Genomic DNA, 27,650 nt, shown 5'->3' on the forward strand with positions numbered 1-27,650 from the left:
AGCATAGACCAGATTCAGGCCTGCTGAATCTAGCTTTGTTTGTATAACTTGAGCACTGACCCACGCCATCTTTTTTTGGAGAAGGTTCCCCTACACCCTAGCAGCAGGAGTGTGCAGTTAGAACTTGTCTGATTGAAAACTGCTGGAGCAGGGCTCAGTTTTGAGCTTTTTTTCTGGTTAATTGGGTAACTTGTTTAAATCAGTTGTTTGTTTTCTATTGTTTTATATATATATATATATATATATATATATATATATATATATATATATATATATATATATAAATTGCATTCTATTCATCTGCTTTTACTGTATTTGTGTTTCTTCCTACTTTATTATTAGTGGCATTGACTACAACTCTGATCTGAGATATATAACAATAAGTATCCTTTTCTGTGCATTTAAAAAGTTTTTTTGATTGTAAATGCTTTATTTTCTGAAAAAAATCTAAAAACAAAAAAGAATACTTGTTTCCCCCCTTTCTAAGCTAGTATAGTCCAGTTTTCAGGTTAAGTGCTGAATTCAGGGCTGTGTTACAAATCTCTGTGTTTGCCCATACTTACTTAGATAGAAGGAAGTTTCCCTATTCACCTGTGAGAGAGGGGAGCTTTGAGCAGCCTATCTGTCCCTGGAGGAGTGGTTTCAGCCCAGAAATTAGTGGTTTATTGGCCATTGTGGGCTAATTTCTATCTCTTTCATTTCCCTGCTATAAATACTGCATTTGCCTGGTTTTGCATGCCAGGCAGCGCTGGTTAGCTAGGGTATAACTATTCCCGGCTCCACAAAGTCTCCTCCTCAATTTTTCCCTTGGAACTAGACAAACTTTCAACTTAAGCACTAAAGCCATTCATTTCTCAGACTATCACTTGCTCAAAACTCATAGCAAGCACTTATAAACCCTAGCACTAGACCCTCCTATACTGAACGGAAGGACAAGGCTCTCTATTCAACCTTACCAGCCATTCAGGAAAACAGTTCACTGTACCTATCCAGGCATGTCCAAAGGTCAGTTTCAGGTGTACACTCCAGTCCAACTGGTGAATCTGGGCATTTTGAGGCAATGTTACAACTGCCTCATGTACACAGACAACCCTCTCCTCCTACCACCAAACACTAATACATGCGAGAGATGAAATTATACAGCCAAACTGGAGGCTAAGCTCTCTCAACCCAAGGCTGGATCAGACAGTCAAGAGGAGAAGGGAAACACTTGCATCACACCACCAGTCTCACATAGACCCATTAAACCAGCACCGGCAAAAAACACACATAAATACATGAAAACATACTCGGAGGCTCTAAATAAAAATCTGCAAAAGCAACAGAAACCTCCAAAGCAGACATCCAAGCAACCTCCACCTCCCAACACAAATCATGAAATACATACTTCACAAAACCAGTCTGCCATGCAATCACAGCCCTTAAGGCAAAATAACATACCCAACATACTAGTAATAGGTGACTCTATAGTCAGACGCACTAACGTTCCACTCACTAGGCTGAATAAAGAGAAGGTTACTGTTAGCTGTCTGTCGGGTGCCAGGATCCGCCACATAACACAAGCACTTAGGCCACTCCAGAACAAGTACAAATACAACTCTGTCATTGTCCATGTTGGTGTGAATGACCTGAGCCGTACCTCCCTAGACTACATGAAGAGAGACATGGAGGAGCTCTCTGATCTTCTAGCCCAGGCCGGTATGACCCTGAGTAGCACCTGCCCTCACCAAGAATGATACCACAGTATAAAGAAAAAATTATCAATTTCAACAATTGGCTAAGTTTCTGGTGTCATTCAAAGGGGATCCAGTGTCTGTCCGCCTGAGATGACATGCTCGACAAGCCACACTGCTTCGCTAGAGACGGCTTGCACCTGTCACCCTTAGGCTTTTGAGTACTGGCCAATGCTCTTGCCACCCACATAGTGCCTTTTTTAGGCAAGGCTCAAAAGACAAACCCACCGCCATAAATAGCACAAGTAACAAAAAACTGAGGGTAACGCTACTCAATGCCAAAAGTCTAAACCTCAAAATGCACGCACTCGAGGCACTCCTCAGTATGGAGGAAATCAATATATGTGCAGTAACAGAAACCTGGTTTAAGGCTCCAGAGATCACCCCAGCACTACCAGGCTACAACTCATACCATACATTTCAGCCACAGAACCCGGACCGAAATACAAAAGGCGGGGGCGTATCCATATTCATAAAGGATACCCACACCTCCAGGTTAGTGGCACAGCACGATGCTTCAGAGATCATCCACGTGCAACTAACAATGGGCAAAACTGCAATTCAAATTGCAGCTTGCTACAGATCACCCACCATGTTTCAGGACCCCCATTCTGCATTTCTGGAAACACTGGGAAATATAAAGGTCCTACCAAACACCCTAATATTGGGTGATTTCAATTACCCAAATATTAATTGGGAGAACTATTCAAGTACTAACTCCCTTGCCCAACATTTCCTAGAATTTATAAACTCAAATGCCCTGGATCAACTGGTCAACACTCCCACCAGAGGTGACAACATATTGGACCTGGTCAGCACCAACATGGGAGACCAGTGCTCCACACCAGAGGGCAACCCCTCACTGGTTAGATCTGACCATAAACAAATCACTTTGGATATCCACATTCCGCCCCCACCCCTGGACAAGGAAACCACCGAGAAAAACTTTTCAAAAGCAAACTTCACATTACTTAAGACCGAGGTGGAAAGCTTCAAAGCCCCCATGCTAAAGGATAACATTGTCCAAGCTGCAAAATCCTTTACTAATTCATTCTACGGGCACCTACAAGAATGCATGGATCGTGCTATCCCAAGCAAAACCAAGACTCACTCCTCTAAGAAAAGGAAACCAATCTGGTGGACTCCTGCCATAAACAAGCTATATACAATAGAAGGAGGAAACTAGTATAGAAAAGAGTAAAATCCCAAGAAGGGAAGACATCCCTGATCAGTATCAGCAAGAAACTACGATCCCTCATAAAATCATCCAAGGCGAGTTTCGAAAGAAAAATTGCCAAGGACTCCAAAGATAACCCACAAGGCATTCTTTAGCTATGTCAAGAACCTAAGTGGCAATGCTCAGATCTGCTCGGAGTTAGTGCAGAATGGTACAAAATACACTGAACCGACCAATATTGCCAACATCTTGGCAGACAGGTTCAGAGCAAACTTCACCCCCCTCTCACCCCCAAAAGGGCCCATAACCATACCAGAAGAATGTAGAGATCCTGAAATCACAGACAGGTTAAAACAGCCCTCTCCAAAGCCAAAAACACAGCATCAATGGGACCGGACGGTGTCCCAGGCTGCATCCTACACGAGCTCAAAGATGAACTAACCCCTCACATAAACACACTGATCAAACTCAGCCTCTCCACAGGTTATGTACCCATAGAGTGGCGCACAGCAACAGTTATTCAGCTCCACAAAGGTGGAGCCACAACAGACCCTGGGAACTTATCGCCCTATAAGCCTGACTAGCTTGGTCTGCAAGGCTATGGAGCGCATCATCATGGAACTTATTAACAGAGACATTGGGAACCTCCAAACACTGGACCCTACCCAGTTCGGCTTTGTTAAGGGCAGAGCATGCCTCCTAAACCTGGTGGACTTCTTTGAGACAGTTACCAAAGCTATAGATGAGGGAAAGATGGTACAAACAGCCTACCTAGACCTCGCAAAGGCGTTTGACACCATTCCCCATTCTGGTATTATACACAAGCTCACCAGCCTGAACATAAACCCCTACGTCACAAGATGGGTTGCCAACTGGCTCACGGACAGAACCCACATGGTAAGAGTTGCGGGAGCTAGGTCTGACTCTAAACCGGTTACAAGTGGCATTCCCCAGGGCTCAGTCCTAGGACCCCTCCTGTTCGGCATATACTTCTCAGAGGTACAGGCAAGCACAGGAGGACTATGGCTGACCAAGTTCGCAGACGACTGCAAACTTGGGGCTATAATTGACTCTCCGGCTGACACAGACATCCTCCAAAAGGGTCTCACTGAGACAGACACCTGGTGTCAAAATCATGGCCTCAAGCTAAATGCCAAAAAGTGCATAGTCGTCCCCTTTGGAAAAAACAAAGTACCCACAAACTACCACATAGGTGGTAGTCCCCTAAATACGGAAGATGTAATAAGGGATCTGGGGACCCAAGTAGATAGTAAACTCTCCTTTGATAATCACACTGCCAAAGTGGTTAGAAAATCCTTCTACGTGGCACACCTTATCACAAAAGGGTTCGCATCCAGATCAAAAGAGGTCATTGTGCCCCTCTACTCATTGCTCATCAGACCCATCATAGAGTACAAAGCCCCATTATCTCACAAGACACCTGCAACAGCTGGAAAGACCACATAAGTACCTCACCAAGAGGATCACTGGCCTCAAACAGATGCCCTATGCAGCTCGACTGAAGAAACTCCAGCTGTACTCGGTTGCATACCGCCGACTCAGAGGTGATCTCTGCCTGACATACAAGGCCATGTCCAACCCAGAACTGATGGACATGGTCCACCTAAAGAAAAGCTTATCCCCTCGAGCCACACACTCTAGGGACCTAAACCTTACCACAACAATAAATAGGACGTGCTGGAGGGATAGATTCCTGTCACAGAGACTTCCCATGCTTTGGAACAAGATTCCAATCTACATTAGGCAGAGCTCCTCGCTAACACTTTTCAAGAGAAACCTTGATGAGTGGATGGGAAACAGAAAGTTTACCCTGGGGATCACTTCAGTGGCTCTGCTGGACAGAGGCACAGGGAACTAATCTAAGGGAGCGGCGAAAGCCAACACATTCTGGCTAGGCTTATAAATGCCTTTGGGCAGACAGCCTAGTACCTACCTATGAACCTATGTAGACTGGGATGGACCAAGTCCCTGCGGGTGAGACAACAGATCTGGATTTGGATCCAGAGTCCACAGGCAGTGAACAAGGTGAGGCCAGAGAAAGGGGAGCCAGACTTGACAGGGCATAAAAGGAGCTTTGCTTCTCAACCATTGAGCTTTCTTCAAAAATTGGGGAATTAAGAGGATTGGTGGGAAGGCATCAAGTAGTCTCGGGGGGCTAAATGTGCAGGGGAGCATCTCTCAGGGACTCCCCCGAGGGGGTCAGGGCATAGTAGCTGCTACATTTGTGGTTTATGGCAGATGCAAACAGATCGCAGCAAGGCTGACCCCCATCGATGAAAGATCTTCGTGACTACACTGGCAATGAGAGACCACTCTTGAGGCAGGAGTATGCATCTGCTCAATTTGTCTGCAATCATGCTGGAATACCCTGGAATGTGTGTTGCAATCTCCAAATGCCAAACTCTTAGAGCTTTCCAATATAAGGGGTAGGATTTGGTTCCCCTGTTTGTTGATGTACCAAACCACTGACATGTTGTCTGATTGAATAGCAATTGTCTCGAAGGGAGGGCAGATTGAAATGCTTGCAATGCCAAGAGCACTGTCCTCATTTCTAGGACACTGATACGCAAATTAGCCTCTTGAAGGAATCAAGTGCCCTGGATTGTCCTTCCCTAAAAATCCCCCCCATCAGGGATTGCATCTGTGGTCACTACAACTTTGGGCTGAGAGGGTGTAAAGGGGCGGCTCCATAATTCCTCTTCTGGCTTCATTCACCAATATAAATCCTGCTTGCATCGGTTGGTTCTGCGGATTGGGTGGGACACTGGGTGTGTTAACAGAAATCACTGTGACGACAGGAGCCACTAAAGCAGCCTCATGAGTACCTTGTCAGAGGAACTAGGGTGATTGTTGATGCCATGGACCCAACAAGTTGTAAGACTAGACGAGCCGGAACTTTGCCTTGACAGAGTATCACTTGAAGTTGTGACCTCAACTGGAGCAATCTATGGAGAGGCAGAGCAGCTATGCAGGATTCTTGTATTTAGTGTTGCTCCGATGAATTCTATGTCTTGTGTGGGGGATAGTAATGAATTTTTCCTGCTTACTGAAATACTTAACTCTGCAAGCCTTAGAATGGAATCCATGGAGGATAGTAGTACATGCCTGGTGGGGGTGGTGAGGATCCAGTCGTCTATATATGGAAACATACGGAATCCCTGTAGCCGGAATTTTGATTGTTGAACAAACTTGTTCAGAACACTGACGTCTAGGATTGGTCTCCAATCCCCCTGTCTTTGGCACTAAAAAGAATTTTGAGTAAAATCCAGATCCTATTTGGTCTGGTGGGACTGTTTGGATGACTCTTTTTTTAAAACAGCTTTTGAATTTCTAGTGCTGCTGTATCTTTCTCACTGGGTGGAACATCGGGAATTTGCCTTTGTGGTCTTGAATAAAGAGTGAAGCGGATACAGTAACCTCTGGTAATTATTGTATGCACCCAGGAATCTGATGTTATTGTTTGCCAGTCTAAAAGGTGGAGAGAGAATCTTCCTCCGAATGCCTCCAGAGGTAAGCAATCGGGGCCGCTGCCTCGGAGTGCTGGTAAGGTTGCCCAGAGAAAGAATCTGTGGAACCCTGTTTACACGGTCTGCCTCTGCCATGGGAGGGGCATTGTCCTGATGAGTCCTCCACCCCCTCTGCCCCGGGGAGAATACTCACCAAGTGTGTCCTGAAAAGGCCCTTGGGACTTTTTAAACATCTTCCCACATCTCTGATTCCTGGGGTAAGGTTGTTAAGGAGTGCAAAAATGCACGCCCACAGCAGAAAGGGTCTTTCCGTCCTTCTCACACCTGGCTAATGCATCTCTGACTTTTGAGCCAAACAACGATGTAGCATCAACAGGAGTATTGACAAAGGAAGACTTGAAAGGGTCCGAGAACTCACATAAGCACATCCAGGTGTGATGCCAAATGGCAATGCCTGTACCCGCTGCCCTGGCTGTCCCCTTGGCTGTATGTGTAATAAGCCACATGGATGAGTTGGACTCTGATTTTAGGGTGGCAAGCTGGGAGGCAACCTTATCGCGTACCTCATCAGACACTGCTCCTGCAAAGGTTCCTGAAAGCTCATTTATCAGGTCCCTCTGAAGTCTCGTGAAATGTGCCAAAAAACTCAACGACCATATGGCAAACGTCATTGACATATAGACCTGCTTTCCAAATCTGTCAATCATCAGAGTCTCTTGGTTTGGAGGATGGACAACAGAACTCTCCTCAGCGAGTTCCTTCTTTGTGGCAGCCATCACCACCACCACAGCATCTACTGGCAAACCTTTAGACAAGTAGGGTTGATTTTTGGGGGCAGAGAGAATTTTGTCCACTCTCCAGGGAATTGGTTCTACAGTGTCAGAAGCCTTCCACGTACACTGCATGTTGAGTTTGACCAATTCATCAGCAGGTGAAGTCACCCAAGAAGTAGAAGGTCGGACATGAAAAGCCTGCAAGAAAACAGATTCCTTGGAGGAAGGGTTTGTGGACTTCCAATCACCCCTCTGTTTTATGATTTCGAGGATATCTCTGAAGGAGACATCTTCAAGGGGTGACCGTGGGGACCTTTCCGCTTCATCGTAATCTGTATCCTCAGTGACTGATTCTTCCTGAGAATCTATGTGCTTCCTCTTGCACAATCTCTTATGGGATGGCTCTTCAGGGGGAAGGTCTGAGGAGGACTCCGAAGAGACAGTACCCTGCAGCAGGGTGTCTTGTTGCTGTTGTGCCTGCTGCCCCGATGTAGCAGATTGTGACAGCTGCAAACCAGAGGATACATAGATGTGACACTCTGCTGCAGATGGTGCCAACTGCGAGCCTGCTGAGGTGAGAGCTCTCTCCGTAATCTGGAAGGCAGACCCGCCCAAAGAGGGATGGGAGCCTGGAACCAAAAAAGACAACCTCGAAACTAGGGTCACACCCCGCTCTGACAAGCCCACCTCCAGAGGAGCCGCTACAGGACTGGGAACTGCCAAAGCACCGGGACCCATCCATGGCACCATGGAAAAGAATTGGAGCTGAACTCTGGATCCCATAGTCAGTGCCAAGTCATGGTCCTTTGTGTGGGTCATTGACCACAGACTTGGTTCCAAGACCAAGGTGAGGTCTACCATTGGAATCGAAGTTATCAGCACTGGTAGCGTCAAAGTCAAAGGCTCCAAAACCTGCGGAGAGATTGAAGGAGGAAGATAAGTGGGAGTCCTGGACAGTAAACCTCAGCTCTGGATTTGAGAGAGGTCCTAGACAGGGCAGGGAGACCTCTGGCTGCGAAGAGCCAATCCACTAATCTGACTACATCATGCCCTGAAAGACTTCTGGTGAAACGGGGTGGGCATCCCCAAGAGTGATTCTGGATGTTCAGTAAAGGGACTCAATTGCTGACCGAAGAAGGGGTCAATAGATGGAGAGTACCTAGTCCTGGGTATTGATTCGGCCTTCGGCACTCTGGTCGGTTGACCAATGATTTGTTTTGCTGGGTGGGGGGGAGTGACTGGTTTGACTGGGGAAACTATTGTTGGTGCTGAGAGGGCTGCAAGTACCGAGAAAGGGGTTGGTACCAAGATGACTTTCTTGGGTTCAGTAGTTGTCAGCACCATGGGGGAAGTTACAGGCTTCGGTGCCGAAACTGTAGCAGGTGTCAATTTCCTAATCTTAGGCCTCAGTTCTGAGGTATGAGTCAAGACCTGAACCTCAGAAGATTTAGCCTCTAGAGATTTTGGAGACACTGGGATGGAGTGCCTCCTCTTTTTAGACACTTTTTTGGGAGAACTGGATGTCTCTGACTCAGACAACGCCTCACCAAAAGGGCATTTTAACAGCCCCTTGAGGATCAATTTGTTTCACCTTTCTGCAAGGGTTTGAGCACTGAAACCCTTGCAGAGTTTACAAGATGGTTGAATCTCTAAATGTGGCACCCCCAAACAATACACACAAGAAAGATGTCCATCCAAATTGAGCATCTTTCTTTCATAGTCCTCACGCTGCTTGAAAGTTCCTTTATGCTTTTCAGACATCTTTCAAATGTTAAACAAGGCATGCGCAGAGACACAAACTTACTTGCAAACACACACAAGAAATAAGAGAAAGGGGAGAAAATAAAATCTTTTTTTTTTAAAGAACGGTCGTACCAACAATGGTAGTTGAAGGAAATACCCACAAGGGTTAAAGGAAGAAAGGGAATACCAACGATGGTATTTAAAGAATTACCAGAGGGAAGGGAAGGGCCTATATCAATGATGGTAAGACAAGCATTACTAAAAGGTAAAAGGGAAAGAAGCAGAACTCACACTCAAAAAATTATAGCAGTAAGAAGAAAACAATTAAGCATCATGTTTAGAGCTAAAGAAACCAAAATTTGTATATATATATATATATATAAGTTGGCACTTAGCTGAGAGCACAACTGATGCATCCTAAATTCTACACAGCAAATGAGATCTGAGGGGAAGGGAAGAGAGGCACTATGGGTAGGCTTAGCTTAAGAGTTTCTGGCTGTTGCGAGCTTGATATAACAGCCGAGTTGGTTCCGAGGATGGAACTGAAACCCAACACTGAAGAATGAATGAAGATTAACAACATCAGATGGAGGCTTCTGGTCCTTAGAACCGTGAGAAATCTTGTCTGGAAAAACTCTATTAGAAGCCATCTTGCCCCTAGAAGGCTAAGGACAAAAGAAGACTTATAATTCCTCTGAAACTTAGAAAGAGGAGAGAGAGAGAGATTTGTTTCAGATCCAGCATAACTTTACCCTTATCCTAAAGGGGCTTAAGCAATTCAGCAGCAACACTGGCAAAGGGATTTTGTTTATCTAAGGGGGAGTTTAATAATTTGGCTTTAATGTCATCAGGCAGAGCCTAGAGGCACAATAAAAAATAACCTCATTATATATCCAGATTCAGTTGCCTAAGAGGAGGAATCAGCAGTATCATAACTGCATTTAATGGAATGACGAGCCACCTAAGAAGCAGAACTCAAAAGGGAAATGGCAGAAGACTTACCTTCTGAATCAGGCACATCAACTAGAGTGCCTCCAAGGTTGGAGAGAAGAGCCAGGACATACCTAGTCATACAGGGCTGGTAATTAATAGCTTAAAAGCCAAGAGAGCAGAAGTGTATCCTTTTTTTTTTTTTTTTTTTTTTTTAATCATGCATTTAAGTCCATGGTATAGCAATCCTTATCAGAAAGTAAAAGCTTAGAAGAGGACAGCAACTTGGATGGTTTATCAGTGGCCACAGAAATAACAGCAGGATCAGAAGAAGGGTTTAAGCTTTAGGAACTTTATAGAATCTGTCCAGCTTCTTGGAGTAGGAAGTTGAGAATCAGGAACCTGAGAAGCTGCAGTGAAAGTATTCGAATGGGCATCCAGCACTGGAGGGACTGCAGAAGGCTAAGGAGAAGCCATTTGCAAGAGTTCATAATACATTTTTGAATGTCAGAAACCTGAGTATACTCCCACCTGAAATGTTTGATTATATGAACCACTGTATCCCCAAAAGGCAATTCTCACATCAGTGATCAGAAATATTTAGTTCATTTCTTCAACCTAGAGACTTCCTGAACGCTGAACATTTTTTCCATGAGTTGGGAGAAAGTGACTTTCCTTTAGACCCTTGGGCAAGAAGACAGTGGATCTAAGAGGAGTTAAGCTAAAGACTCCTCACCACAGTCTTACTCATCAGATAAGTCACAGTTCCTAAGAAATTTGGAAGGAGTGGAAAATGAGAAACAGATAGTCCTTGAGGGGGCTTAGAACCATTAAAACACTGAAAAACCCTTGAGTAAAAGCCTGTCACGGATTCTTAGCTACAGGGGCCACATGCCTGGCCTTCTGTTTATTTTTTAAAGGAACATCAGCATTAACAAATCTAGATGGTTTAGACCCCTACCTGAATTCAATTTGGATATCAGGAACCTCTTCTCTAACAAGTATTTGGGGACTCTACCTAGGGTCCTCCACATGTGCACCAGACATAAACACAGCCTTAGTGGACATGTGGGTGATGGCATCCAACTGGGTTGCAGCACAGGGAGCTGATGTTAGCACTGGTGGTCCTCAGGTTCTTCATCCAAATCCAATGGAGCTGTCTGCGAAAGCAGGACAGCAGCAGGGTCAATATGCACCTCTTTTGGCTTTCTTCTTAATTGGCAGCTGGAGGTTGGGGCAGACAGATTTGGCTATGGTATCTTGAGCCAAAAGCTTCAACCTCTGGTTCTCCAAATAAATGGAAAGAGATAACAGAGAACTGTGGTGTGTCTTAGAGACAAAATGCCTGACAAATCTCACACTGCGCCTGGTTGTGTGTTAACACCCAAATAAAAAAAAAAACACTTCCTGTATCTTTATGAGGAATCAGCCTCCCACACTCATTTTCCCTTCCTGGATAACACATAAACTAAAGTAAAAGCAAAAAGAAAAGGGAAGGAAGAGACCCCAATGGGACACTTACCTATAGAAGGCTCAGAAGTTGAACCAACTCAATGAACGGCTTGCAGACCAAATTCAAAGGCAGTGTTCAGACTGGTGACAAAAAGTTCTGAGGATAAGGCTCTCGTATGTCACATACATACCTTATGCCTTGCACGTAAAACATATATCTGACTTAAGGGGCCTGGAAGATGTAAAGGCTTTGGTGTACTGGTGCCGGACATTTGGCTATCCTTGGCAAGATATCCCAAAAGGGAAGAATACTGTAACAGTGATAATGAAGGACATGCACTTCTACATGGACCCAGATGTTTTGCTATCGTTGGCAGGATATCCCAAAAGGAAAGAACACTTAACAGTGACAATGAAGTCACACTTCCTACATGGACATGTGGTACTACACTGCAGTCACATTTTATGAAATGAACATGATTTACACTTCCGCATATCTCATTTGGCAAATGTTTTATGCCTGATACCCTTCCTGACGCACCCTCCCCATTTATCAGGGCTTGGGACCGGCACGAGGAAATGCACTGGCTAGTGCATCCCCAATGGCTGGGTTCTGGGTTTGGAGAAAAGCCAGAGAGGCGAGATTGCGTTAGTTTGGACATGTGCTGAGGAGGGATGCTGGGTATATTGGGAAAAGCATGCTAAGGATGAAGCTGCTAGGTAAGAGGAAAAGAGGAAGGCCTAAGATAACGTTTATGGATGTAGTGAGAGAGGACATGCAGGTGGTTGGTGTGACAGAGCAAGATGCAGAGGACAGGAAGAAATGGAAACAGATGATCTGCTGTGGCGACCCCTAATGGGAACAGCCGAAAGAAAAAGAAGAACATGATTTACACTTCCATGCCAGGAGTGTCCTAAACTGCCAATATTTATAATGTACCTGTGCTGTACCTGCAAATGTGGAACATTAGCAAGCTTACCTATAAGGAATTATGGACATCAGTGATCAGAAATATTTAGCTCATCTCTTCAACCTAGAGACTTCCTGAAGACTGAACATCTTCTCCATGATCTTACAGATATAGATAAAAATCTCTTTTAAAAGAAGAGAGCATGACAATTACCAATTCATCGGTCACCGATTAAGCAGAAATTCAAATGACTTTATACTCACCCATAACTGTGTTTCATGCCAACCACACAGGAGGATGACTTTCATTACAAAACATGAAATGAAATACAATTATACTTCTTACGTCTGTCATTTTCTTCTGCGCTGTCAGAGCTCTCTTCCCTGGCATGAAGTCCCATAGGGCTAGATGGTGTACTGGAATATTCCGATGAAGAACTATATTCTCTGGAAACCTGGAGGGATTGATGTTCTACATCAACTCTCAACCCTTAAAAGACAAAGACAAAAAATAAATAAATAAACATGGAAAAGACAAGCATAACAAATGCCTGAGGTTTCAAAATTTAAGTTTCCAGACAATTTGAGTAATCTTGTTCAATACTCATATTTCAAACAACATATTTTATTAATATTCTTCCTACAGGGATAGCTATGTGCATATTAACTAAATCTGAATCCCTGACCAAGATCACCATCTCTTCCGGTTCCATTTGTCAGTCTTACAAACCATGATAAACCTCTCTGGATATCAAACTGTCTGTATTGTCAATTTCAGCTCTTGGCCTTTGGATATGTCTGTTGCCAGCAAACATTATGATCTCAGCTACCAGGTTTATATGGTTGCATACAGCCCTTGAGCTCCTTAGTTTGAACCCCAAGCAATGAACAAGCACAACTTGAAAGACAAAGAAAACACAAGAACAGAAAATAGCGCAAATTGCCCAGTTTCGAGGAAAATCCCCCAAAGCTGAAAGGAAAGGCTGTGTGAGGTGGTATGATAAATACCTTTTGCTAAAGGGCATTTACAGATCAATTGATACTTTTGGCACAAACCTGCCAGACCTTTCAAGAATTTTGCACCAGGCAACTCCTGGAAGAATCCAAAGCAGTAAAAATATTGAGTATCCTTTGGAAGCCAAAAGGCTAATGCTCAGAAAGTCTAGTCCCAAAATTCTATGGTATGAAGAGAAGTCTAAATCCTAGAATGACCAAGTAGCCACAGCACAAATACCCACAACAAAGGCATTTTATAGCAAGGACTGGGAGCAGCCACTCCTCTGGTGCAGTATCCTAGTGTCTCTGACAGCACCATTTACTACAAGACAGTCAGAGGTCAATCACCAAAACAAACAAACATGTACACTGTAGTTACCAATCCACTTGGGGAAAAAAATAAGAAGTTATGTACCTACCATAACGTTCCATGTTAGTTGTCTTCTCTCGCCTTCTTTCTTGCTTGATGGGTTCGGAGCCGATCCCTCGGCTCCGACTCGGCACTTGCTAAGCTCGAGAGTCACTTTTACCAGCTCGAGGCAGCCCCATATCCCATGATGCAAGGCGGTAAGTACCCAGATCTCGTTTGATGACAAAGGGCAATAACACCAAGCATAAAACACTTCCAAAAGGAAGAAAGAAACTTACAGGATGGAAGAAAGACCAGGTCTGAATGGTCTTCAGCATAATAATTTCTTATAACAAGGTCTGTCCAGGCCTGGGGGAAGGAGGGAGGGTCGCAAGAAAGAAGGCGAGAGAAGACAACTAACATGGAACGTTATGGTAGGTACATAACTTCTTAATGTTAAGTTGTCAATCTCGCCTTCATTCTTGCTTGATGGGACGCGTCCTAGCACCTCTATCCTGGGTGGCTCAATGGAACAGACTCTTGAGGACTGTAGAGCCAAAACTGGCTCTGTCCCTGGAGGCCAAGTCCAATTTGTAGTGGGAAACAAAAGTATGAGGAGTGGCCCAAGTGGCCGCTGCACAAATAGTGTCTAGAGGAAGTCTAGCTTGAAAGGCTGTAGAAGTAGCTAAGCTCCTAGTTGAATGTGCTTTAGGTTTTGAGCACAGCTGTTTTCCCCTGAGCAGATAAATTTCAGAGATGACCAAGAAAGCCATCTAGACAAGGTTACTTTAGAAACAGGAAGGCCTTTCTTATTATCCATAGGAAACAAAAAGTTGATCAGATTTCCTAAATTTTTTGTTCTGTCCAAATAATATCTGAGTTGACGGTGGACATCAAGATAATGTAATTTTTGTTCGGCTCTGTCTGAATAGTTCGGAAAAATACAGGAGATCAATGGATTGATTCAAATTGGTTTTGAGGCGACCTTAGGCAGAAAGGTCGGATTAGTTCTCAATGACACTCTGTCCTTGTGAAAAACCAAATAGGGGGTCGAACCGATAGAGCATGAAGTTCAGACACCCTCCTGGCGATGTAATAGCCACTAGGAATAAAGTTTTCCAAGAAAGAAATTTCAGGGAGCAAGAAACAGCTGGCTCGAAGGGGAAGAATCAAGGATGTCAGCACTAAATTTAGATCCCACTGAGGAGGAGGATTCCTGATTGGAGGCTTTAGTAGGAAAATTCCTTTCAAGAAGGCCCTGCAGAGCCTATGGGACATAATATTATGATCTGCTCCGACATGAAAGTTGGAGATAGCAGCCAATTGAACTCTGACTGTGGAAGAAGAGGAGCCTGCATGAAAAATCTCTGCTAAGAAGTCCAGAACTGCCTGAACAGGGGCAGTGAAAGGATCAATATTCTTGGCCTTAGCCCAATAAGAGAAACGTTTCCATTTGCTTGTATAAATCCTCCTGGTAGAGGATTTTAAAGAAGCTACTATGATGTCTCTAACTGGGTTAGAGATCAAAGGAAGCCTGGCTAAGGAAGGAAATGGAGCAACCATGCTGTGAGGTTGAGAGAAGGAATAGACCGGTGCAGCTGCCCAGATTGGTGAATCAGAAGATCTGGCACTGGGTCCAGATGCCACGGCTGCACCAAAAGGTGACGATGGAGGAACGGAAACCAAACTTGTCGAGGCCAGTAAGGGGCAATGAGAATCAATTTGGCTCTCAAAATGGTAGCTTTCTGGATAACTTGAGGGATCAGAGGAAATGGAGGGAAGGCATAAAGAAGTCCCTGGGGCCAATCCTGGGTCAGAGCGTCTCTGGGGGGATGGCCTGGTAGAGGGAAGAGACAGAAGAAGTCTGGGCATTTGCTGTTTTGGGGAGTAGCAAAAAGATCGCAACATGGACGACCCCATTCCAGAAATATCTCTTCCGCTATAGATTGCTTGAGAGACCACTCATGAGCCATGAGAATAGCTCTGCTCAATCTGTCCGCTACAATGTTGGTTTTCCCAGGGATATGCATTGCTACCAGAAACCGATGAGAGGAGATCGCCCATTGCCATAGTCTGAGCGCTTCTCGACACAAGGGGTAGGACTTGGTTCCGCCCTGTTTGTTGATATACCAAACTACAGACATGTTGTCTGTGTGGACTGCAATTGTCCCTACGGGAAGAAAGTCGTTGAGGGCTTGCAACGTTAAAAGCACTGCTCTCATCTCCAGGACATTTATGTGCAGATGGTACTCGAACGGCTGCCACGTCCCATGAACCATCCTGCCCTGATAATGACCCCCCCCACCCGATCAGGGAGGCATCCGTGGTGACAGTGGCTATCGGGATGGGGTACAAAGTACCTGCCTTGGTGAACCTGAGGAGATGTGATCCACTAAGCAAGATGATCTTTGCAAGTCTGTGTCACCAGAATCTGGTGACGCATTGGAAGTTGTTGGTACGACCACTGTGTGAACAGCATCCACTGAAGAAGGCGCATGTAGAATCGAGCCAGGGGAAGAAGAGTAATGGCCGCAGCCATGAGGCCTAATACCTTTAGAACCATTCTGGCCTGTATTTTCTTGTTGGCCAGAATGATCCTGACATGACTTTGAATGTCTGAAACTCTTTGATCTGTAAGGGTAGCTGACATCCGAACAGTGTTTAAGTTTGCGCCTATGAAAGTAATAGACTGGCAGGGCGATAAGGATGATTTTTCGAAGTTTATCGAGATGCCCAAAAGAGTACAAAGCTTTATTGTGTAATCCCTGGCTTGAATAAGCTGATGCCTGGTGGTGGCTGAAAGGAGCCAGTCGTCGAGATACGGAAACACCTGGAATCCCTGACGTCTCAGGTGAGCCGTGACCACTGCCATGCATTTGGTGAACACTCTGGGGGCTGTAGTGAGACCAAAGGGCAGGGCTCTGAACTGGAAATGACTGGACCCCAGCCGAAAGCGGAGAAATCTCCTGGAGCGTCTGTGAATTTTGATGTGATAGTACGCATCCTGAAGATCTATTGAGCACATCCAGTTGTCCTTCTGTAAGAAGGGCAGAATTGACTGAAGAGTGACCATTCGAATCTTGTCTTCCTCACAGACTTGTTGAGTCTGCTGAGATCCAATATTGGTCTCCAGTCTCCCGTCTTTTTGGGGACCAAAAAGAACCTTGAGTAGATTCCGGGCTCTGAATGGTCTTTTGTAACTGGCTGAATGGCTCTTTTTTGCAGTAGTTTTGAGACTTCTAACTCTGCAATTTCCCTTAGTCCGGCTGGTACATCTGGAAGGGAATTTGAGGGAAAAGGACTTTCCTCAAAAGGAATTATGTAACCCTTGGATATGATCGACTGTACCCATCTGTCTTGAGTGAGGGAATGCCAGGCTTCTGGGTACAGTGATAATCTTCCCGACTGCCTGCAAGGAGGGACAGCCGGGCAACATCTCAGGGATGCTGAAAGGGCTTGTCAGAGAGGCTCTCTGTTTCCCTGGTTTTTGGACCCCTCTGCCTCTAGAGCGGCGTCTGTTGTTGTTACCCCTCTGCCTCTAGGGGTAAACTGACCACGTGAATCGCGTGACTCCTTGGGATTTGGAACCACATTTTGCCACCTTTCTGTCCTTTGGGGTAAGGTCTAGAAGGGGTGGAAAACGGACTCCTACAGCAGAAAGAGTCTTGCCGTCCTGCTCGCACCTGGTCAAAGTTTCCTTCACCTGAGGGCCAAACAAAGCTGACCCATCAAAGGGAGAATTTGTGAAGGACGCCTTAAAGGGATCTGCAAAGTCACATAGCCGCATCCAGGCTTGGCGTCTAAGAGCCACACCTGTACCTGCGGCTCTACTCGCTCCATCAGCAGCATATGATATTAGCCGCATGGAGGAGTTTGCAATGGAATTAAGGGTTCCTAGCTGCGAAGCAATTTTTTCTTGAGCCTCTGCAGCTGTAGGATCCTGTACTACTTCACCCAGCTCCTTAAGGATATCCCTCTGGAGTCTGGTGAAGTGACATAGGTAATTCAGCGAAAGCATAGCAAAGGTCGCTGAGGAAAACATCCGCTTACCGTACCTATCCATGGTCCTAGAGTCCTTATTAGGAGGATGGACGGCGGAAGGATCTGCAAGTTCCTTTTGGTGGCAGCAGCCACCACCATGGCATCAGCGGGGACACCCTTAGTGAGGAATTGCTTGTCACGGGGCAGTGATAAATTTTGAAGGCCTCCTAGGGACTGGCTCTACAGAGTCAGCAGCTGCCCACGCCTTTCGGGCAATAACCTGCATCAGGGGGTCGAAAGGCGGAGACACCCAGGAGGTGGAGGGCCGAGATCCAAACGCCTCTAGGTATACTGACTCATCCTCAGAGGGATTGTTGGTGGGCCAGTTTCCCCTCTGTTTAAGGAGTTCTAGGATGTCTGAGAAGGAGACATCCTCAGAGGGGGATCTAGGGGATCCCTCTGACTCATCAAAGTCAGTATCTGTAGTGATAGACTCGGGGGAGTCTATATGTTTCCTCTTACAAGTCCTCTTCCTAGGAGGATCTCCCGAAACATCAGGAGAATCCTCGGAAGAGGGGGAAATTCCCAATGGGGAAACCTGAGGCGGAGGATCTCTGGGTCCTGTAGCAAGAGAAGTGGCAGAGATGTCAACAGGCACTAGAGAGGGAGGAGCTAAGGGAACGGACTGCTGACTGATACCAGTGGCCAGCACGCTCTTCATCACCTCGAATGCTCCCCTCCCAGGCAGGTCCGAGAGAACCCGTTCCGAAGAACTAGGAACTCCAGGGACCACCGAAAGGGAAGTCTCCGAGGCAGATGTCGGAGCCGAGCTCACCAAGGCCGAGGCTCCAAGGGGAAGAGCGGGTTCGGACAATGCCACTCACCCCCTCGGAGGAGACCATGGAAGCCCGGCCACCGAATCCCTCTAAGGAAGGTCTCGAAGAGGAGATAAGAGTAGAGCCTGAAGGAACAGAAGGGGGTATCTGTCCTCCAGCCGTAGCAGTAACCATTCCCGAAGACTCCAACTCCAAGCTCTGGGGTAGAGTTGAAGGAGGAACTGTAACGGGGTGTGGACCAATAGTCGTCTGTTGAGACGGACTATGTAACATTTGGGCCAGTGCCTGTGACTTAAGTAATCTACTGACCACTCTCTCTAAGTCATGGTCAGAAAGCCTGGATGACTTTGAAGATCGGCTCCGATGGCTCCGTTCCGAAAGGAGAGGTGAAGCCGGAGCCGAAAGTATCGGCTCCAAGGAAGGAGACCTCGACCTCTTCCTGGAAGGAGCCATCGGAACCGACGAAACTATAGAACCTGTCGGAGCCGACAACTTATTGGAGCCGACAGGTAGCCTCGATGCATCGGCTCCAGCCGGAGCCGATACAGCCACAAAAGTAACGGTGTCGGAGCCGATCGGAGCCGACACCGATGCCTGTGCCACATGGTGGTCGGAACCGATCGGAGCCGACACAGAAGTGGTCGATGCAGAATCGGCACCGATAGCCATCGGTGCCGAAGGCTTGGTTAAGCCAGAATCGGCTCCAGCCGGAGCCGATCTCGACTCAGAACGAGTCGGAGCCGAGGCCGCAGGCTTTGACACAGAAGCCTGGGCCTTGGAAGACTTGCCAGTCTTAGGTGGAGCCGACTTAGCCGGAGAGCCCTCCGGCTTAAGAAGGCCCCTGAGTATTAACTTGTTTCTTCTTTCCTGCAGGACTCTCTGGCTGAAAGAATGACATATAGCACAGGAGTCCTGCAGGTGAAGAGGCCCCAGGCAATAAAGACAAGAAGTGTGACCGTCTGTCAGAGACATCTTCTGACAGCACGAGTCACACTTCTTAAAGCCTGAGACCCTCTCCTTTGACATGGTGTAACACAACACACACACACACCAGTCAAAGAATTAAATTAAATAAAATACCAAAAAGGTATAACTAGAAAAACACACACACACACACCCTAACAGGGGGGGGATGGGATGGGTAAAGTTTGACTAAAAAAATAAGAAGAGACAGGGAATTTTCTGTCAGAAAATATTTAAAATTAACTTAAAACTAAAATTTAAAGGGTTTTTAGCAAAAAGGGGCTAATATATCAAAGTAGTAAATCACTTACCAGGAGCTGGTAAAAGGAGGACCTCATAAGCGAAGCGGCAAACGAGATCTGGGTACTTACCGCCTTGCATCATGGGATATGGGGCTGCCTCGAGCTGGTAAAAGTGACTCTCGAGCTTAGCAAGTGCCGAGTCGGAGCCGAGGGATCGGCTCCGAACCCATCAAGCAAGAATGAAGGCGAGATTGACAACTTAACATAAGTTTGTTTAACCATTGCAAGCTCCTCCATACTTGAAAAGGAGACAAAACACAAGCAACAACAGTGATCGAGCTGGGACTGGTATCCCACCTGTGACCTAGAGGGTAAAAGGACAAATGTAAGAGAGTTCCAAGGTTAAGCCCACAAAATATCACCTCAGCTTTTAGATCTGGGAGAGTGCTTCTAATGCTCTCTCTCTGCAGGAGAGATTAAGATGCCCTGTATGAGTCTTTTTTAGAAATGTTTATTCAAGCAAGTTACGTGAGATGATGGACAAGTGTTCTTATTCTATCATACCAGTTACAGTTCTGTTACTTAAAGGCCTTCTGAAACTACAGAGCAAGGATCCAAGGATGCCGAGTGGTGGAAAAGGAATAGGTAGGGAAATAAGTGGACCAATTTCATGTTGATTCTTTTATATGAATATTCCCAAAAGTCCAAGGAGGACTTCCCAACTCAGCCTCTTGTAAAACTTTCCTTTACATTTATAATTCATTGTGAGTTTGTTTAGGTAAAAAAGGCCAATATTTACTATAACTTAACACTTATATTTACTAAAAAAGAAGTTATGTTCTTACCATAACGTTCCATGTGGAGTGTTCATCTCGCCTTTGTTTTCACACACGGGTTCGGAGCCGATCCTCGGCTCCGAGTCGGCCGCATAGCAAAGCTCTGCATCTAAGAGAAGCTCGAGACCAGGCTATATCCCACAATCCTCCCTGCCATTACTCAGATCTAGTTTGCAAGCAAACCAGAAAAAAACAATAACCCTAATGTATCCAGGCTACAAACTGCTACGAATGAAAACATTTAGAGACACCATCTCACTGACAACCAACTAGGGGTAAAGAAAGATACCCGGAATAGGTAAGACATGTGGACCAGACTCTAGTCCTACTCGTTCTTCCAAACCGTGAGGGAGGGAAAGGGGGGGAATGTAAAAACAAGGGCAAGATGAACACTCCACATGGAACGTTATGGTAAGAACATAACTTCTTTATGTGAGAGTGTTCAATCTCGCTGTTTGTTTGTACACACGGGTAGCGTCCCTAGCTTCGTCACCCTGAGTGACTCATGGAAGAACGTTCCTGAGCACAGTGGAACCAAAGGATGTCCTGTCTTTGGAGGCTTTGTCAACCCTATAATGAGTGATGAAAGTATGTGGTTTAGACCACGTGGCTGCTGCACAAATCGTGTCCAAAGGTAGGCGAGCTGCATGAGCCAAGGAAGTGGAGACAGATCTAGTAGAATGGCCTTTTGGTTTGGTGGGTAAGGCCTGGTTTGACTTAGAATACACAAAGGCTATGCAATCAGTAAGCCATTTAGAAAGAGTGCGTTTTGTAACTGCCATGCCCTTTACATTATCTGCAAATGCAACAAAAAGTTGATCTGTTTTTCTGTAGTCTTTAGTCCTGTCTAAATAAAATCTGAGTTGCCTGTGGACATTTAACTTGTGCAACATATATTCCAGCTTACTGGTACGGTTTTTAAAGAAAGTGGGGAGTTCAATAGATTGATTAATATTAATGACAGAGTATACTTTGGGAAGGAAGGACGGATTTGTTCGTAAAGAAACTCTATCTGGGTGAAAATTTAAGTAAGGAGGTTTAATAGACAGTGCTTGCAGCTCTGAAACTCTCCGAGCTGAAGTAACCGCTACAAGAAAGACAGTCTTCCAAGACAGAAATTTCAGGGGGCAAGAATAAGCTGGTTCGAAAGGTGGTAACATTAGTTGTGACAACAACAAATTTAAATGCCATGGGAATAAAGGATCCCTGACAGGAGGTCGAAGATGGAAGGAACCTTTCATAAAAGCTTTACAAAGCCTGTGGGACATGATAGAAGAACCATTCTCACCAACATGAAAGTTGGATATGGCAGCCAACTGTACTCTTAATGTGGAAGTAGAGGCCCCTTCATGGAAAAGGATGGAAAGAAATTCTAGTATTTTATGTAAAGGAGCAACCAAGGGGTCCAAGTGTTGATTAGATGTTACTGTTGTAAAGTTTTGTGGTGGAAGCCTTATGAGAGGCAACCAAAATGCGCTGCACTGCCGGAGAAAGAAGATCAGACCTGGCTAGGCGGGGAAGTGGAGCAGCCAAGCTGCTAGTTTGAGGGATAGAAGAGACGGGTGAAGAACTCCCAACGAATGCGTCAGTAGATCTGGTACTGGCTCGAAGAAAGGGGAACCATATCTGTCGAGGCCAGAATGGGGCTATGAGTATAATTGTCCTTTCCAGGTTCATGGCTTTCTGGAGAAATCTGGGAATCAAGGGAATAGGTGGGAATGCATATAGGAGACCCGGGGGCCAATCGTGTATCAGTGCATCCCTGGGGACATCCCCTGGAGGGGGTAGAAGGGCAAAATAGCTTCTGCATTTGGCATTCATCGGGGAGGCGAACAGATCGCAGCAAGGCTGGCCCCATTTGCGGAAAATTCTCTCCGCCACTTGCAGTTTGAGGGACCACTCGTGAGGTAACAGGATGGCTCTGCTCAACCTGTCCGCAATGACGTTGGATGACCCCGGGATGTGCGTTGCTATCAGAAAGCGACCCGTGGACTCTGCCCATTGCCAAATTCTCATGGCCTCTCTGCATAATGGGTAAGATTTGGTTCCCCCTTGTTTGTTTATGTACCAGACTACAGACATGTTGTCTGTCTGAACTGCTACTGTCCCTAGAGGTAGGAGGGTTTGAAAGTGTTGCAACGCTAGGAACACCGCCCTAATTTCTAGAACATTTATGTGCAGGTTTTACTCGATGTCGGACCATTCCCCATGGACTGTTCTTCCCTGAAAAAGTCCCCCCCACCCTATCAGGGAAGCGTCCGTGGTTATAGTGGCTGTTGGATTTGGTAGAACAAATGGACGACCCATAGTGAGGTCCTGGCTGGACACCCACCATGAGAGGTCCCGTTTGCAGGAATCCGTTATCAGGATCTCGTACTTTAGGGGTAACTGTTGGAATGACCACTGCGTGAACAGTAGCCATTGGAGGAGTCTCATGTGCAGCCTTCCCATGGGAATCGCAATCAGGGACGCTGCCATGAGACCCAAAACTTTCAACACCAATTTGGCCGGGGCTTTCCTGCATTGCAGCAGAAGAAGAACCTGTTCCTTGAGGGATGAAGCCCTTACTTGAGGGAGCTTTACTAATGTTAAACGGGTATCTAGGTCCGCTCCGATAAATTAAATATGCTATGAGGGCAATAAGACAGATTTTTTGAAGTTTATGGAAATCCCTAGGTGGGAACAAAGGTTGACTGTATAGTTTCTTGCTTGTATGAGGAGACGCTAGGTGGTGGCGGTGAGGAGCCAGTCGTCCAGATAGGGAAACACCCGGAATCCTAGACATCTCAAGTGAGATGCTACCACTGCCATGCATTTGGTGAATACCCTGGGGGCTGAGGTGAGCCCAAAGGGCAGGGCTCGAAATTGAAAATGACTGACTCCCAGCCGGAAGCGCAGGTGATCTCTGGACGGTCTGGCCATCTTGATGTGGTAGTATGCGTCCTTGAGATCTATTGAGCACATCCAGTCGTCCTTCTGTAAAAATGGAAGGATCGATTGAAGCGTGACCATCCGGAACTTTTCCTTCTTTACGAAGGTATTGAGATTGCTGAGATCCAAAATGGGTCTCCAGTCCCGTCTTTTTTGGAACTAAAAAGAACCTTGAGTAAGTTCCGGATCCTTTTTGGTCCGCCAGGACTGGCTGAATGACTCTTTTTTTTGAGCAGCTTTGAAATTTCTATTGCTGCTTGGCCTCGCAGACGGGGTGGTACATCTGGAGACCTTCTGTGTTGGGGTGGAGTTGACATAAGGGGTATTTTGTATCCTCTGGTTACAATGCTTTTTACCCAGGAGTCTGAGGTGAGAGTTTGCCAGGCCTGTGGGTATAAAGCCAAGCGACCCCCGACTGCCTCCAGAGCAGGACAGTCGGGCCTCCATTCAGGAGTGCTGGAAAGGCTTACCAGGGATAGTATCCCTGTCACCTTGGCTCTGCGGGCCCCCTCTGCCGCCAGGGCAGCGTCTTCCATGTCTGCCCCCCCCCTCTGCCTCTGGGGGGGGTTCACTCTGTGTGGTCTGGAAAGATTCCTGAGTTCTACGGAACCACATTTTTCTGCCTCGTTGCCCTTTGGGGTACGGTCTGGATGGAACGGAAAAACGGACTCCGACAGCAGACAGAGTCTTTCCTTCTTGCTCACACCGAGTTAATGTCTCTTTCACTTTGGGCCCAAAAAGAGTGGCACCATCAAAGGGGGTGTTGGCGAAAGACGACTTGAAGGCTTCCGCAAAAGAGCACAGCCGCATCCAGGATTGTCTTCGTAGAGCAATCGCTGAATCTGTGGCCCTACTCGACCCTTCAGCGGCATACAAGATGAGCCTCATGGACGAGTTCACTACGGAGGTAAGGGTGTTAAGTTGTGCTGTCACCTTATCTGAAACAGCAGCATCTGTGTTACCCTGGAGGGTATCTCTCAGCTCCTTGATGAGATCCCTCTGTAGTCGTGTAAAATGTGTCAAATAGTTTAGCGAACGCATGGAAAAAGTCGCTGAAGTAAAAACGCGCTTCCCGTATCTGTCCATAGTCCTAGAATCCTTATTAGGAGGATGAACAGAAGAGGAAGACTCCGACATCTCCTTTTTAGTGGCTGCTGCCACCACCATAGCGTCAACGGGGACTCCTTTTGTTAGGTAAGTCTTGTCCTGGGGGGCAGTAATGAACTTACTTGGCTTTCTAGGGATCGGTTCCACTGTGTCCGGCATCTCCCATGCCCTTCGAGCAATTAATTCCATTAACTCATCGAAGGGCGGAGTAACCCAGGAGGTAGAAGGTTGAGCACCAAATGCCTTCAGCAACACTGACTCGTCCTCAGTGGAGGCTAGGGACTGCCAATCACCCCTCTGTTTTAATATCTCCAATATGTCCGCAAATGAGACATCTTCGGAGGGTGATTTTGGGGACCCCTCTGACTCCTCCAAGTCAGTGTCAGACGTTAAAGATTCATGTGGGGAGTCTAAGTGCCTCCTCCTGCACAATCTTTTCCTCGGAACCTCATCGGAGGGGGATTCCGGTGAGGCCTCAGAGGAACAGGGGCCATCCTCTAGGGATGGCTGAGACAATGGTGCTCCACGCTTTGGATGTGTCGTGGGAACAGAAACAGAGAGCGGCTCCTTAGGGGAGGGAGAAGACGCGTCCGATGTAGTGGTTGTCTGTGTAGACAAAACCTTCCTCATGAGGTCAAAGGCCCCTGAACCTTGGGCCGAGGACTCTCCCGGTTCCGAAGAACATGAAAGAATCCGAGACACGGGGCCTATGGGTCTCGACCCTGAGGACGGAGCCAAGCCGATCTGCGCCGAGGCCCCGAGAGGGAGAGTCGGAACCGAAAGGTCGGTACGACTCTCGGTCACGGAACCAAGGAGAGATCGTCGACTCCGAGACTCACCCATCGGTTCCGATTGAGTCGAGGTAAGTGGTGTCGATCGTGCTATGGACGGTTTCGGCACCGATGGCTCCACTATCATCGGCTCATCCTCTTCCGGCTCCGAAGACTGGATGGGTCTCGAAGGAGGACCTGTTGGAGATAAAGGGAGGCCTTCTAGTTTTGACACCAACTGGGAGGAAACTGCAATCAACCTGGAAAGAGCCGTGTTCTCCATCAGTTTCTGCACGACACGATCCACATCAGTATCAGAAAGTGGTCTGGAAGAACGGGTCGAAGGAGCCGAAGATGGCACCGACCGAAGAATCGACGGTGGCGGTAGTTCGACACGGTTCCAAGACATGGGGCTCAGTGAGAGACAAGCGTTCGACGCCGGCCCGAAGTCTGTGGAACCGGAATCTAACTTTGGAAGATGTACTCGGAGCCGATGACATGGGCTCCGACATCTTCGACCCCTTCGAAGACTTAGAAGCCTGGTCCGACTTGTCCAAGGCTTCTTGAAAAGCAGGCTTAAGAAGCCCCCTATCAATAAGTTTCCTGCGTCTATCTGTCATGACCCTCCCACTGAAGGAATGGCAAATGGAGCAATCCTCTTGCAAGTGAAGAGGGCCAAGACAGTAGACGCAGGAGGTGTGGTTGTCAGTGATGGACATTTTCTGTCCACACTGGCACCTTTTGAACCTACTTTTAACTTTTTCAGACATACTGAAGAAGTGAGGTAAAAAAAAAATTAAAGAGAATTAGAAGTTAGAAAGAGGTAGGCCCCAAAGGGAAACCTATAGAAAGAAACTAACAAAATAACTATAGCCACACACACACACACACACACACACACTATAGTAAATAAAATACAAGTATTCACCAACAAAAAACTATAACTTTTAGGAGTAACAAGAAGAAAAAAAAAAAAGACTATCTTATCTGTCAATATTCTTAAACTCTGGTCTGAGCTCTCTAACGCGATGTGACCTGTTGCAGCGGCAAACTAGATCTGAGTAATGGCAGGGAGGATTGTGGGATATAGCCTGGTCTCGAGCTTCTCTTAGATGCAGAGCTTTGCTATGCGGCCGACTCGGAGCCGAGGATCGGCTCCGAACCCATGTGTAAAAACAAACGGCGAGATTGAACACTCTCACATCTTCTATTAAACTTCACAATGTTTTTTTATTAAGGCTGTCCAAACACTAAATCACTAAGTTGTATAGCTCATTTATGTTAAAATGTGTTCTGAGTTGCATTCAATCTGGCTGCCACTCAGTTTTAACAGTATGGTTTTACAATGCTACAACAAGCTGTAGATTTCATTTGCCTTGAAATGTGTTTTTGTTCTTTATTTAGTTTGGCTGCCACTTTGTTTTTCCAGTGCTGTACCTTTTCCAAGTTGTTTTACAGTGCTACAGCATACTTAGGGTCCCTTCAAAAAGATAGGGTGTGGTTGCCAGTTAGCTTCTCTGGTTTTGTATTACTGTTGTTTTCAAATACAACAATCCTGCCAGTCTGGGCAGAATCTCATGTTACTGACTAGCCGTGTATCACACTGGCCCTTTCCGTCACAATAGCGGCTAGACTTAAACTAACTGGAGAAAAGGGAGTGCTGTTACTACCTTTATTTTCATACATTTAGTCATATATGCTTATTATCAAAAGAGGTAATCTATCTATCACTGTATGTACTTAATCACTGTTTTGCAAGCTGGATAATGTTTTCTGAAGTCTTTCCAACTCTCCATATTCAACATTTCTTTGCTCTGATTGTTTTCAAAATCTGAAATGGTAACCAAATCAATAACATCATGCACCTTTAGTTTGACTGGCAATTAACAGCTGAGAGGAACCTCCCTAGATCCCTAACCAATGACATTAGCTCTGTGTCACCTGCCCCCCTTCCCCAGACCAGCGCTCACTATATCTCCTTGTAGATTACTGGATGGATCCTCCCACCCCACCCTTTCGTACCCTTTATCTACCTAAGCCCTGGGTTTTTCAGTCCTTTTCACTCTCGACTTACCTGGATATCAGACCCTGGAAAGAGGAAAAGAGAGAATACTGGATGCTCCAAACCACAGAAAAATAGAGACCTCAGAATAAGACGGTGAGACCACATCTTGAGTGAAACACCATGGCCCACTGGGATCTCTAGCTCTCCAAGGGGAACGCTTTTGACACATAGTCATTCTTTCAGCTGATACTGGATCAACCCAGCATAATACTTTGTTCCACAGGTTTTAAATATGTCACGACTTACAGTCTAATCCACTGTATAGACAGAGGTTTTAAGACTTGGGATTTCCACACTAAGGTTATTATGTCCTCTTGGTGTGGTGCATTGTCTCCTAATTATCCAGGAAACCACTTAAGCACAGTTTT

The 27,650-nt window shown here is 46.1% G+C and overlaps 1 protein-coding gene across 1 annotated transcript in view; it reads right to left on the reverse strand.

Moving 5' to 3' along the window:
- The window catches only part of LOC122794151 (zinc finger CCHC domain-containing protein 14-like), a 248,890-nt gene extending 235,869 nt beyond the window's left edge, over positions 1-13,021 (reverse strand). The window contains exons 1-2 of the mRNA XM_044062379.1: positions 12,937-13,021; positions 12,553-12,696 (exon numbers count right to left, since the gene is read on the reverse strand). Of these exons, the coding sequence (XP_043918314.1) occupies positions 12,553-12,696; positions 12,937-13,021 (229 nt within the window). The remainder of the gene's footprint in view (positions 1-12,552; positions 12,697-12,936) is intronic.
- Positions 13,022-27,650: the final 14,629 nt, after the last annotated feature.

Source organism: Protopterus annectens, chromosome 1.part0 (genome assembly GCF_019279795.1).
Source record: "Protopterus annectens isolate FY-2018-M chromosome 1.part0, PAN1.0, whole genome shotgun sequence".
NCBI lineage: Eukaryota > Metazoa > Chordata > Ceratodontiformes > Protopteridae > Protopterus > Protopterus annectens.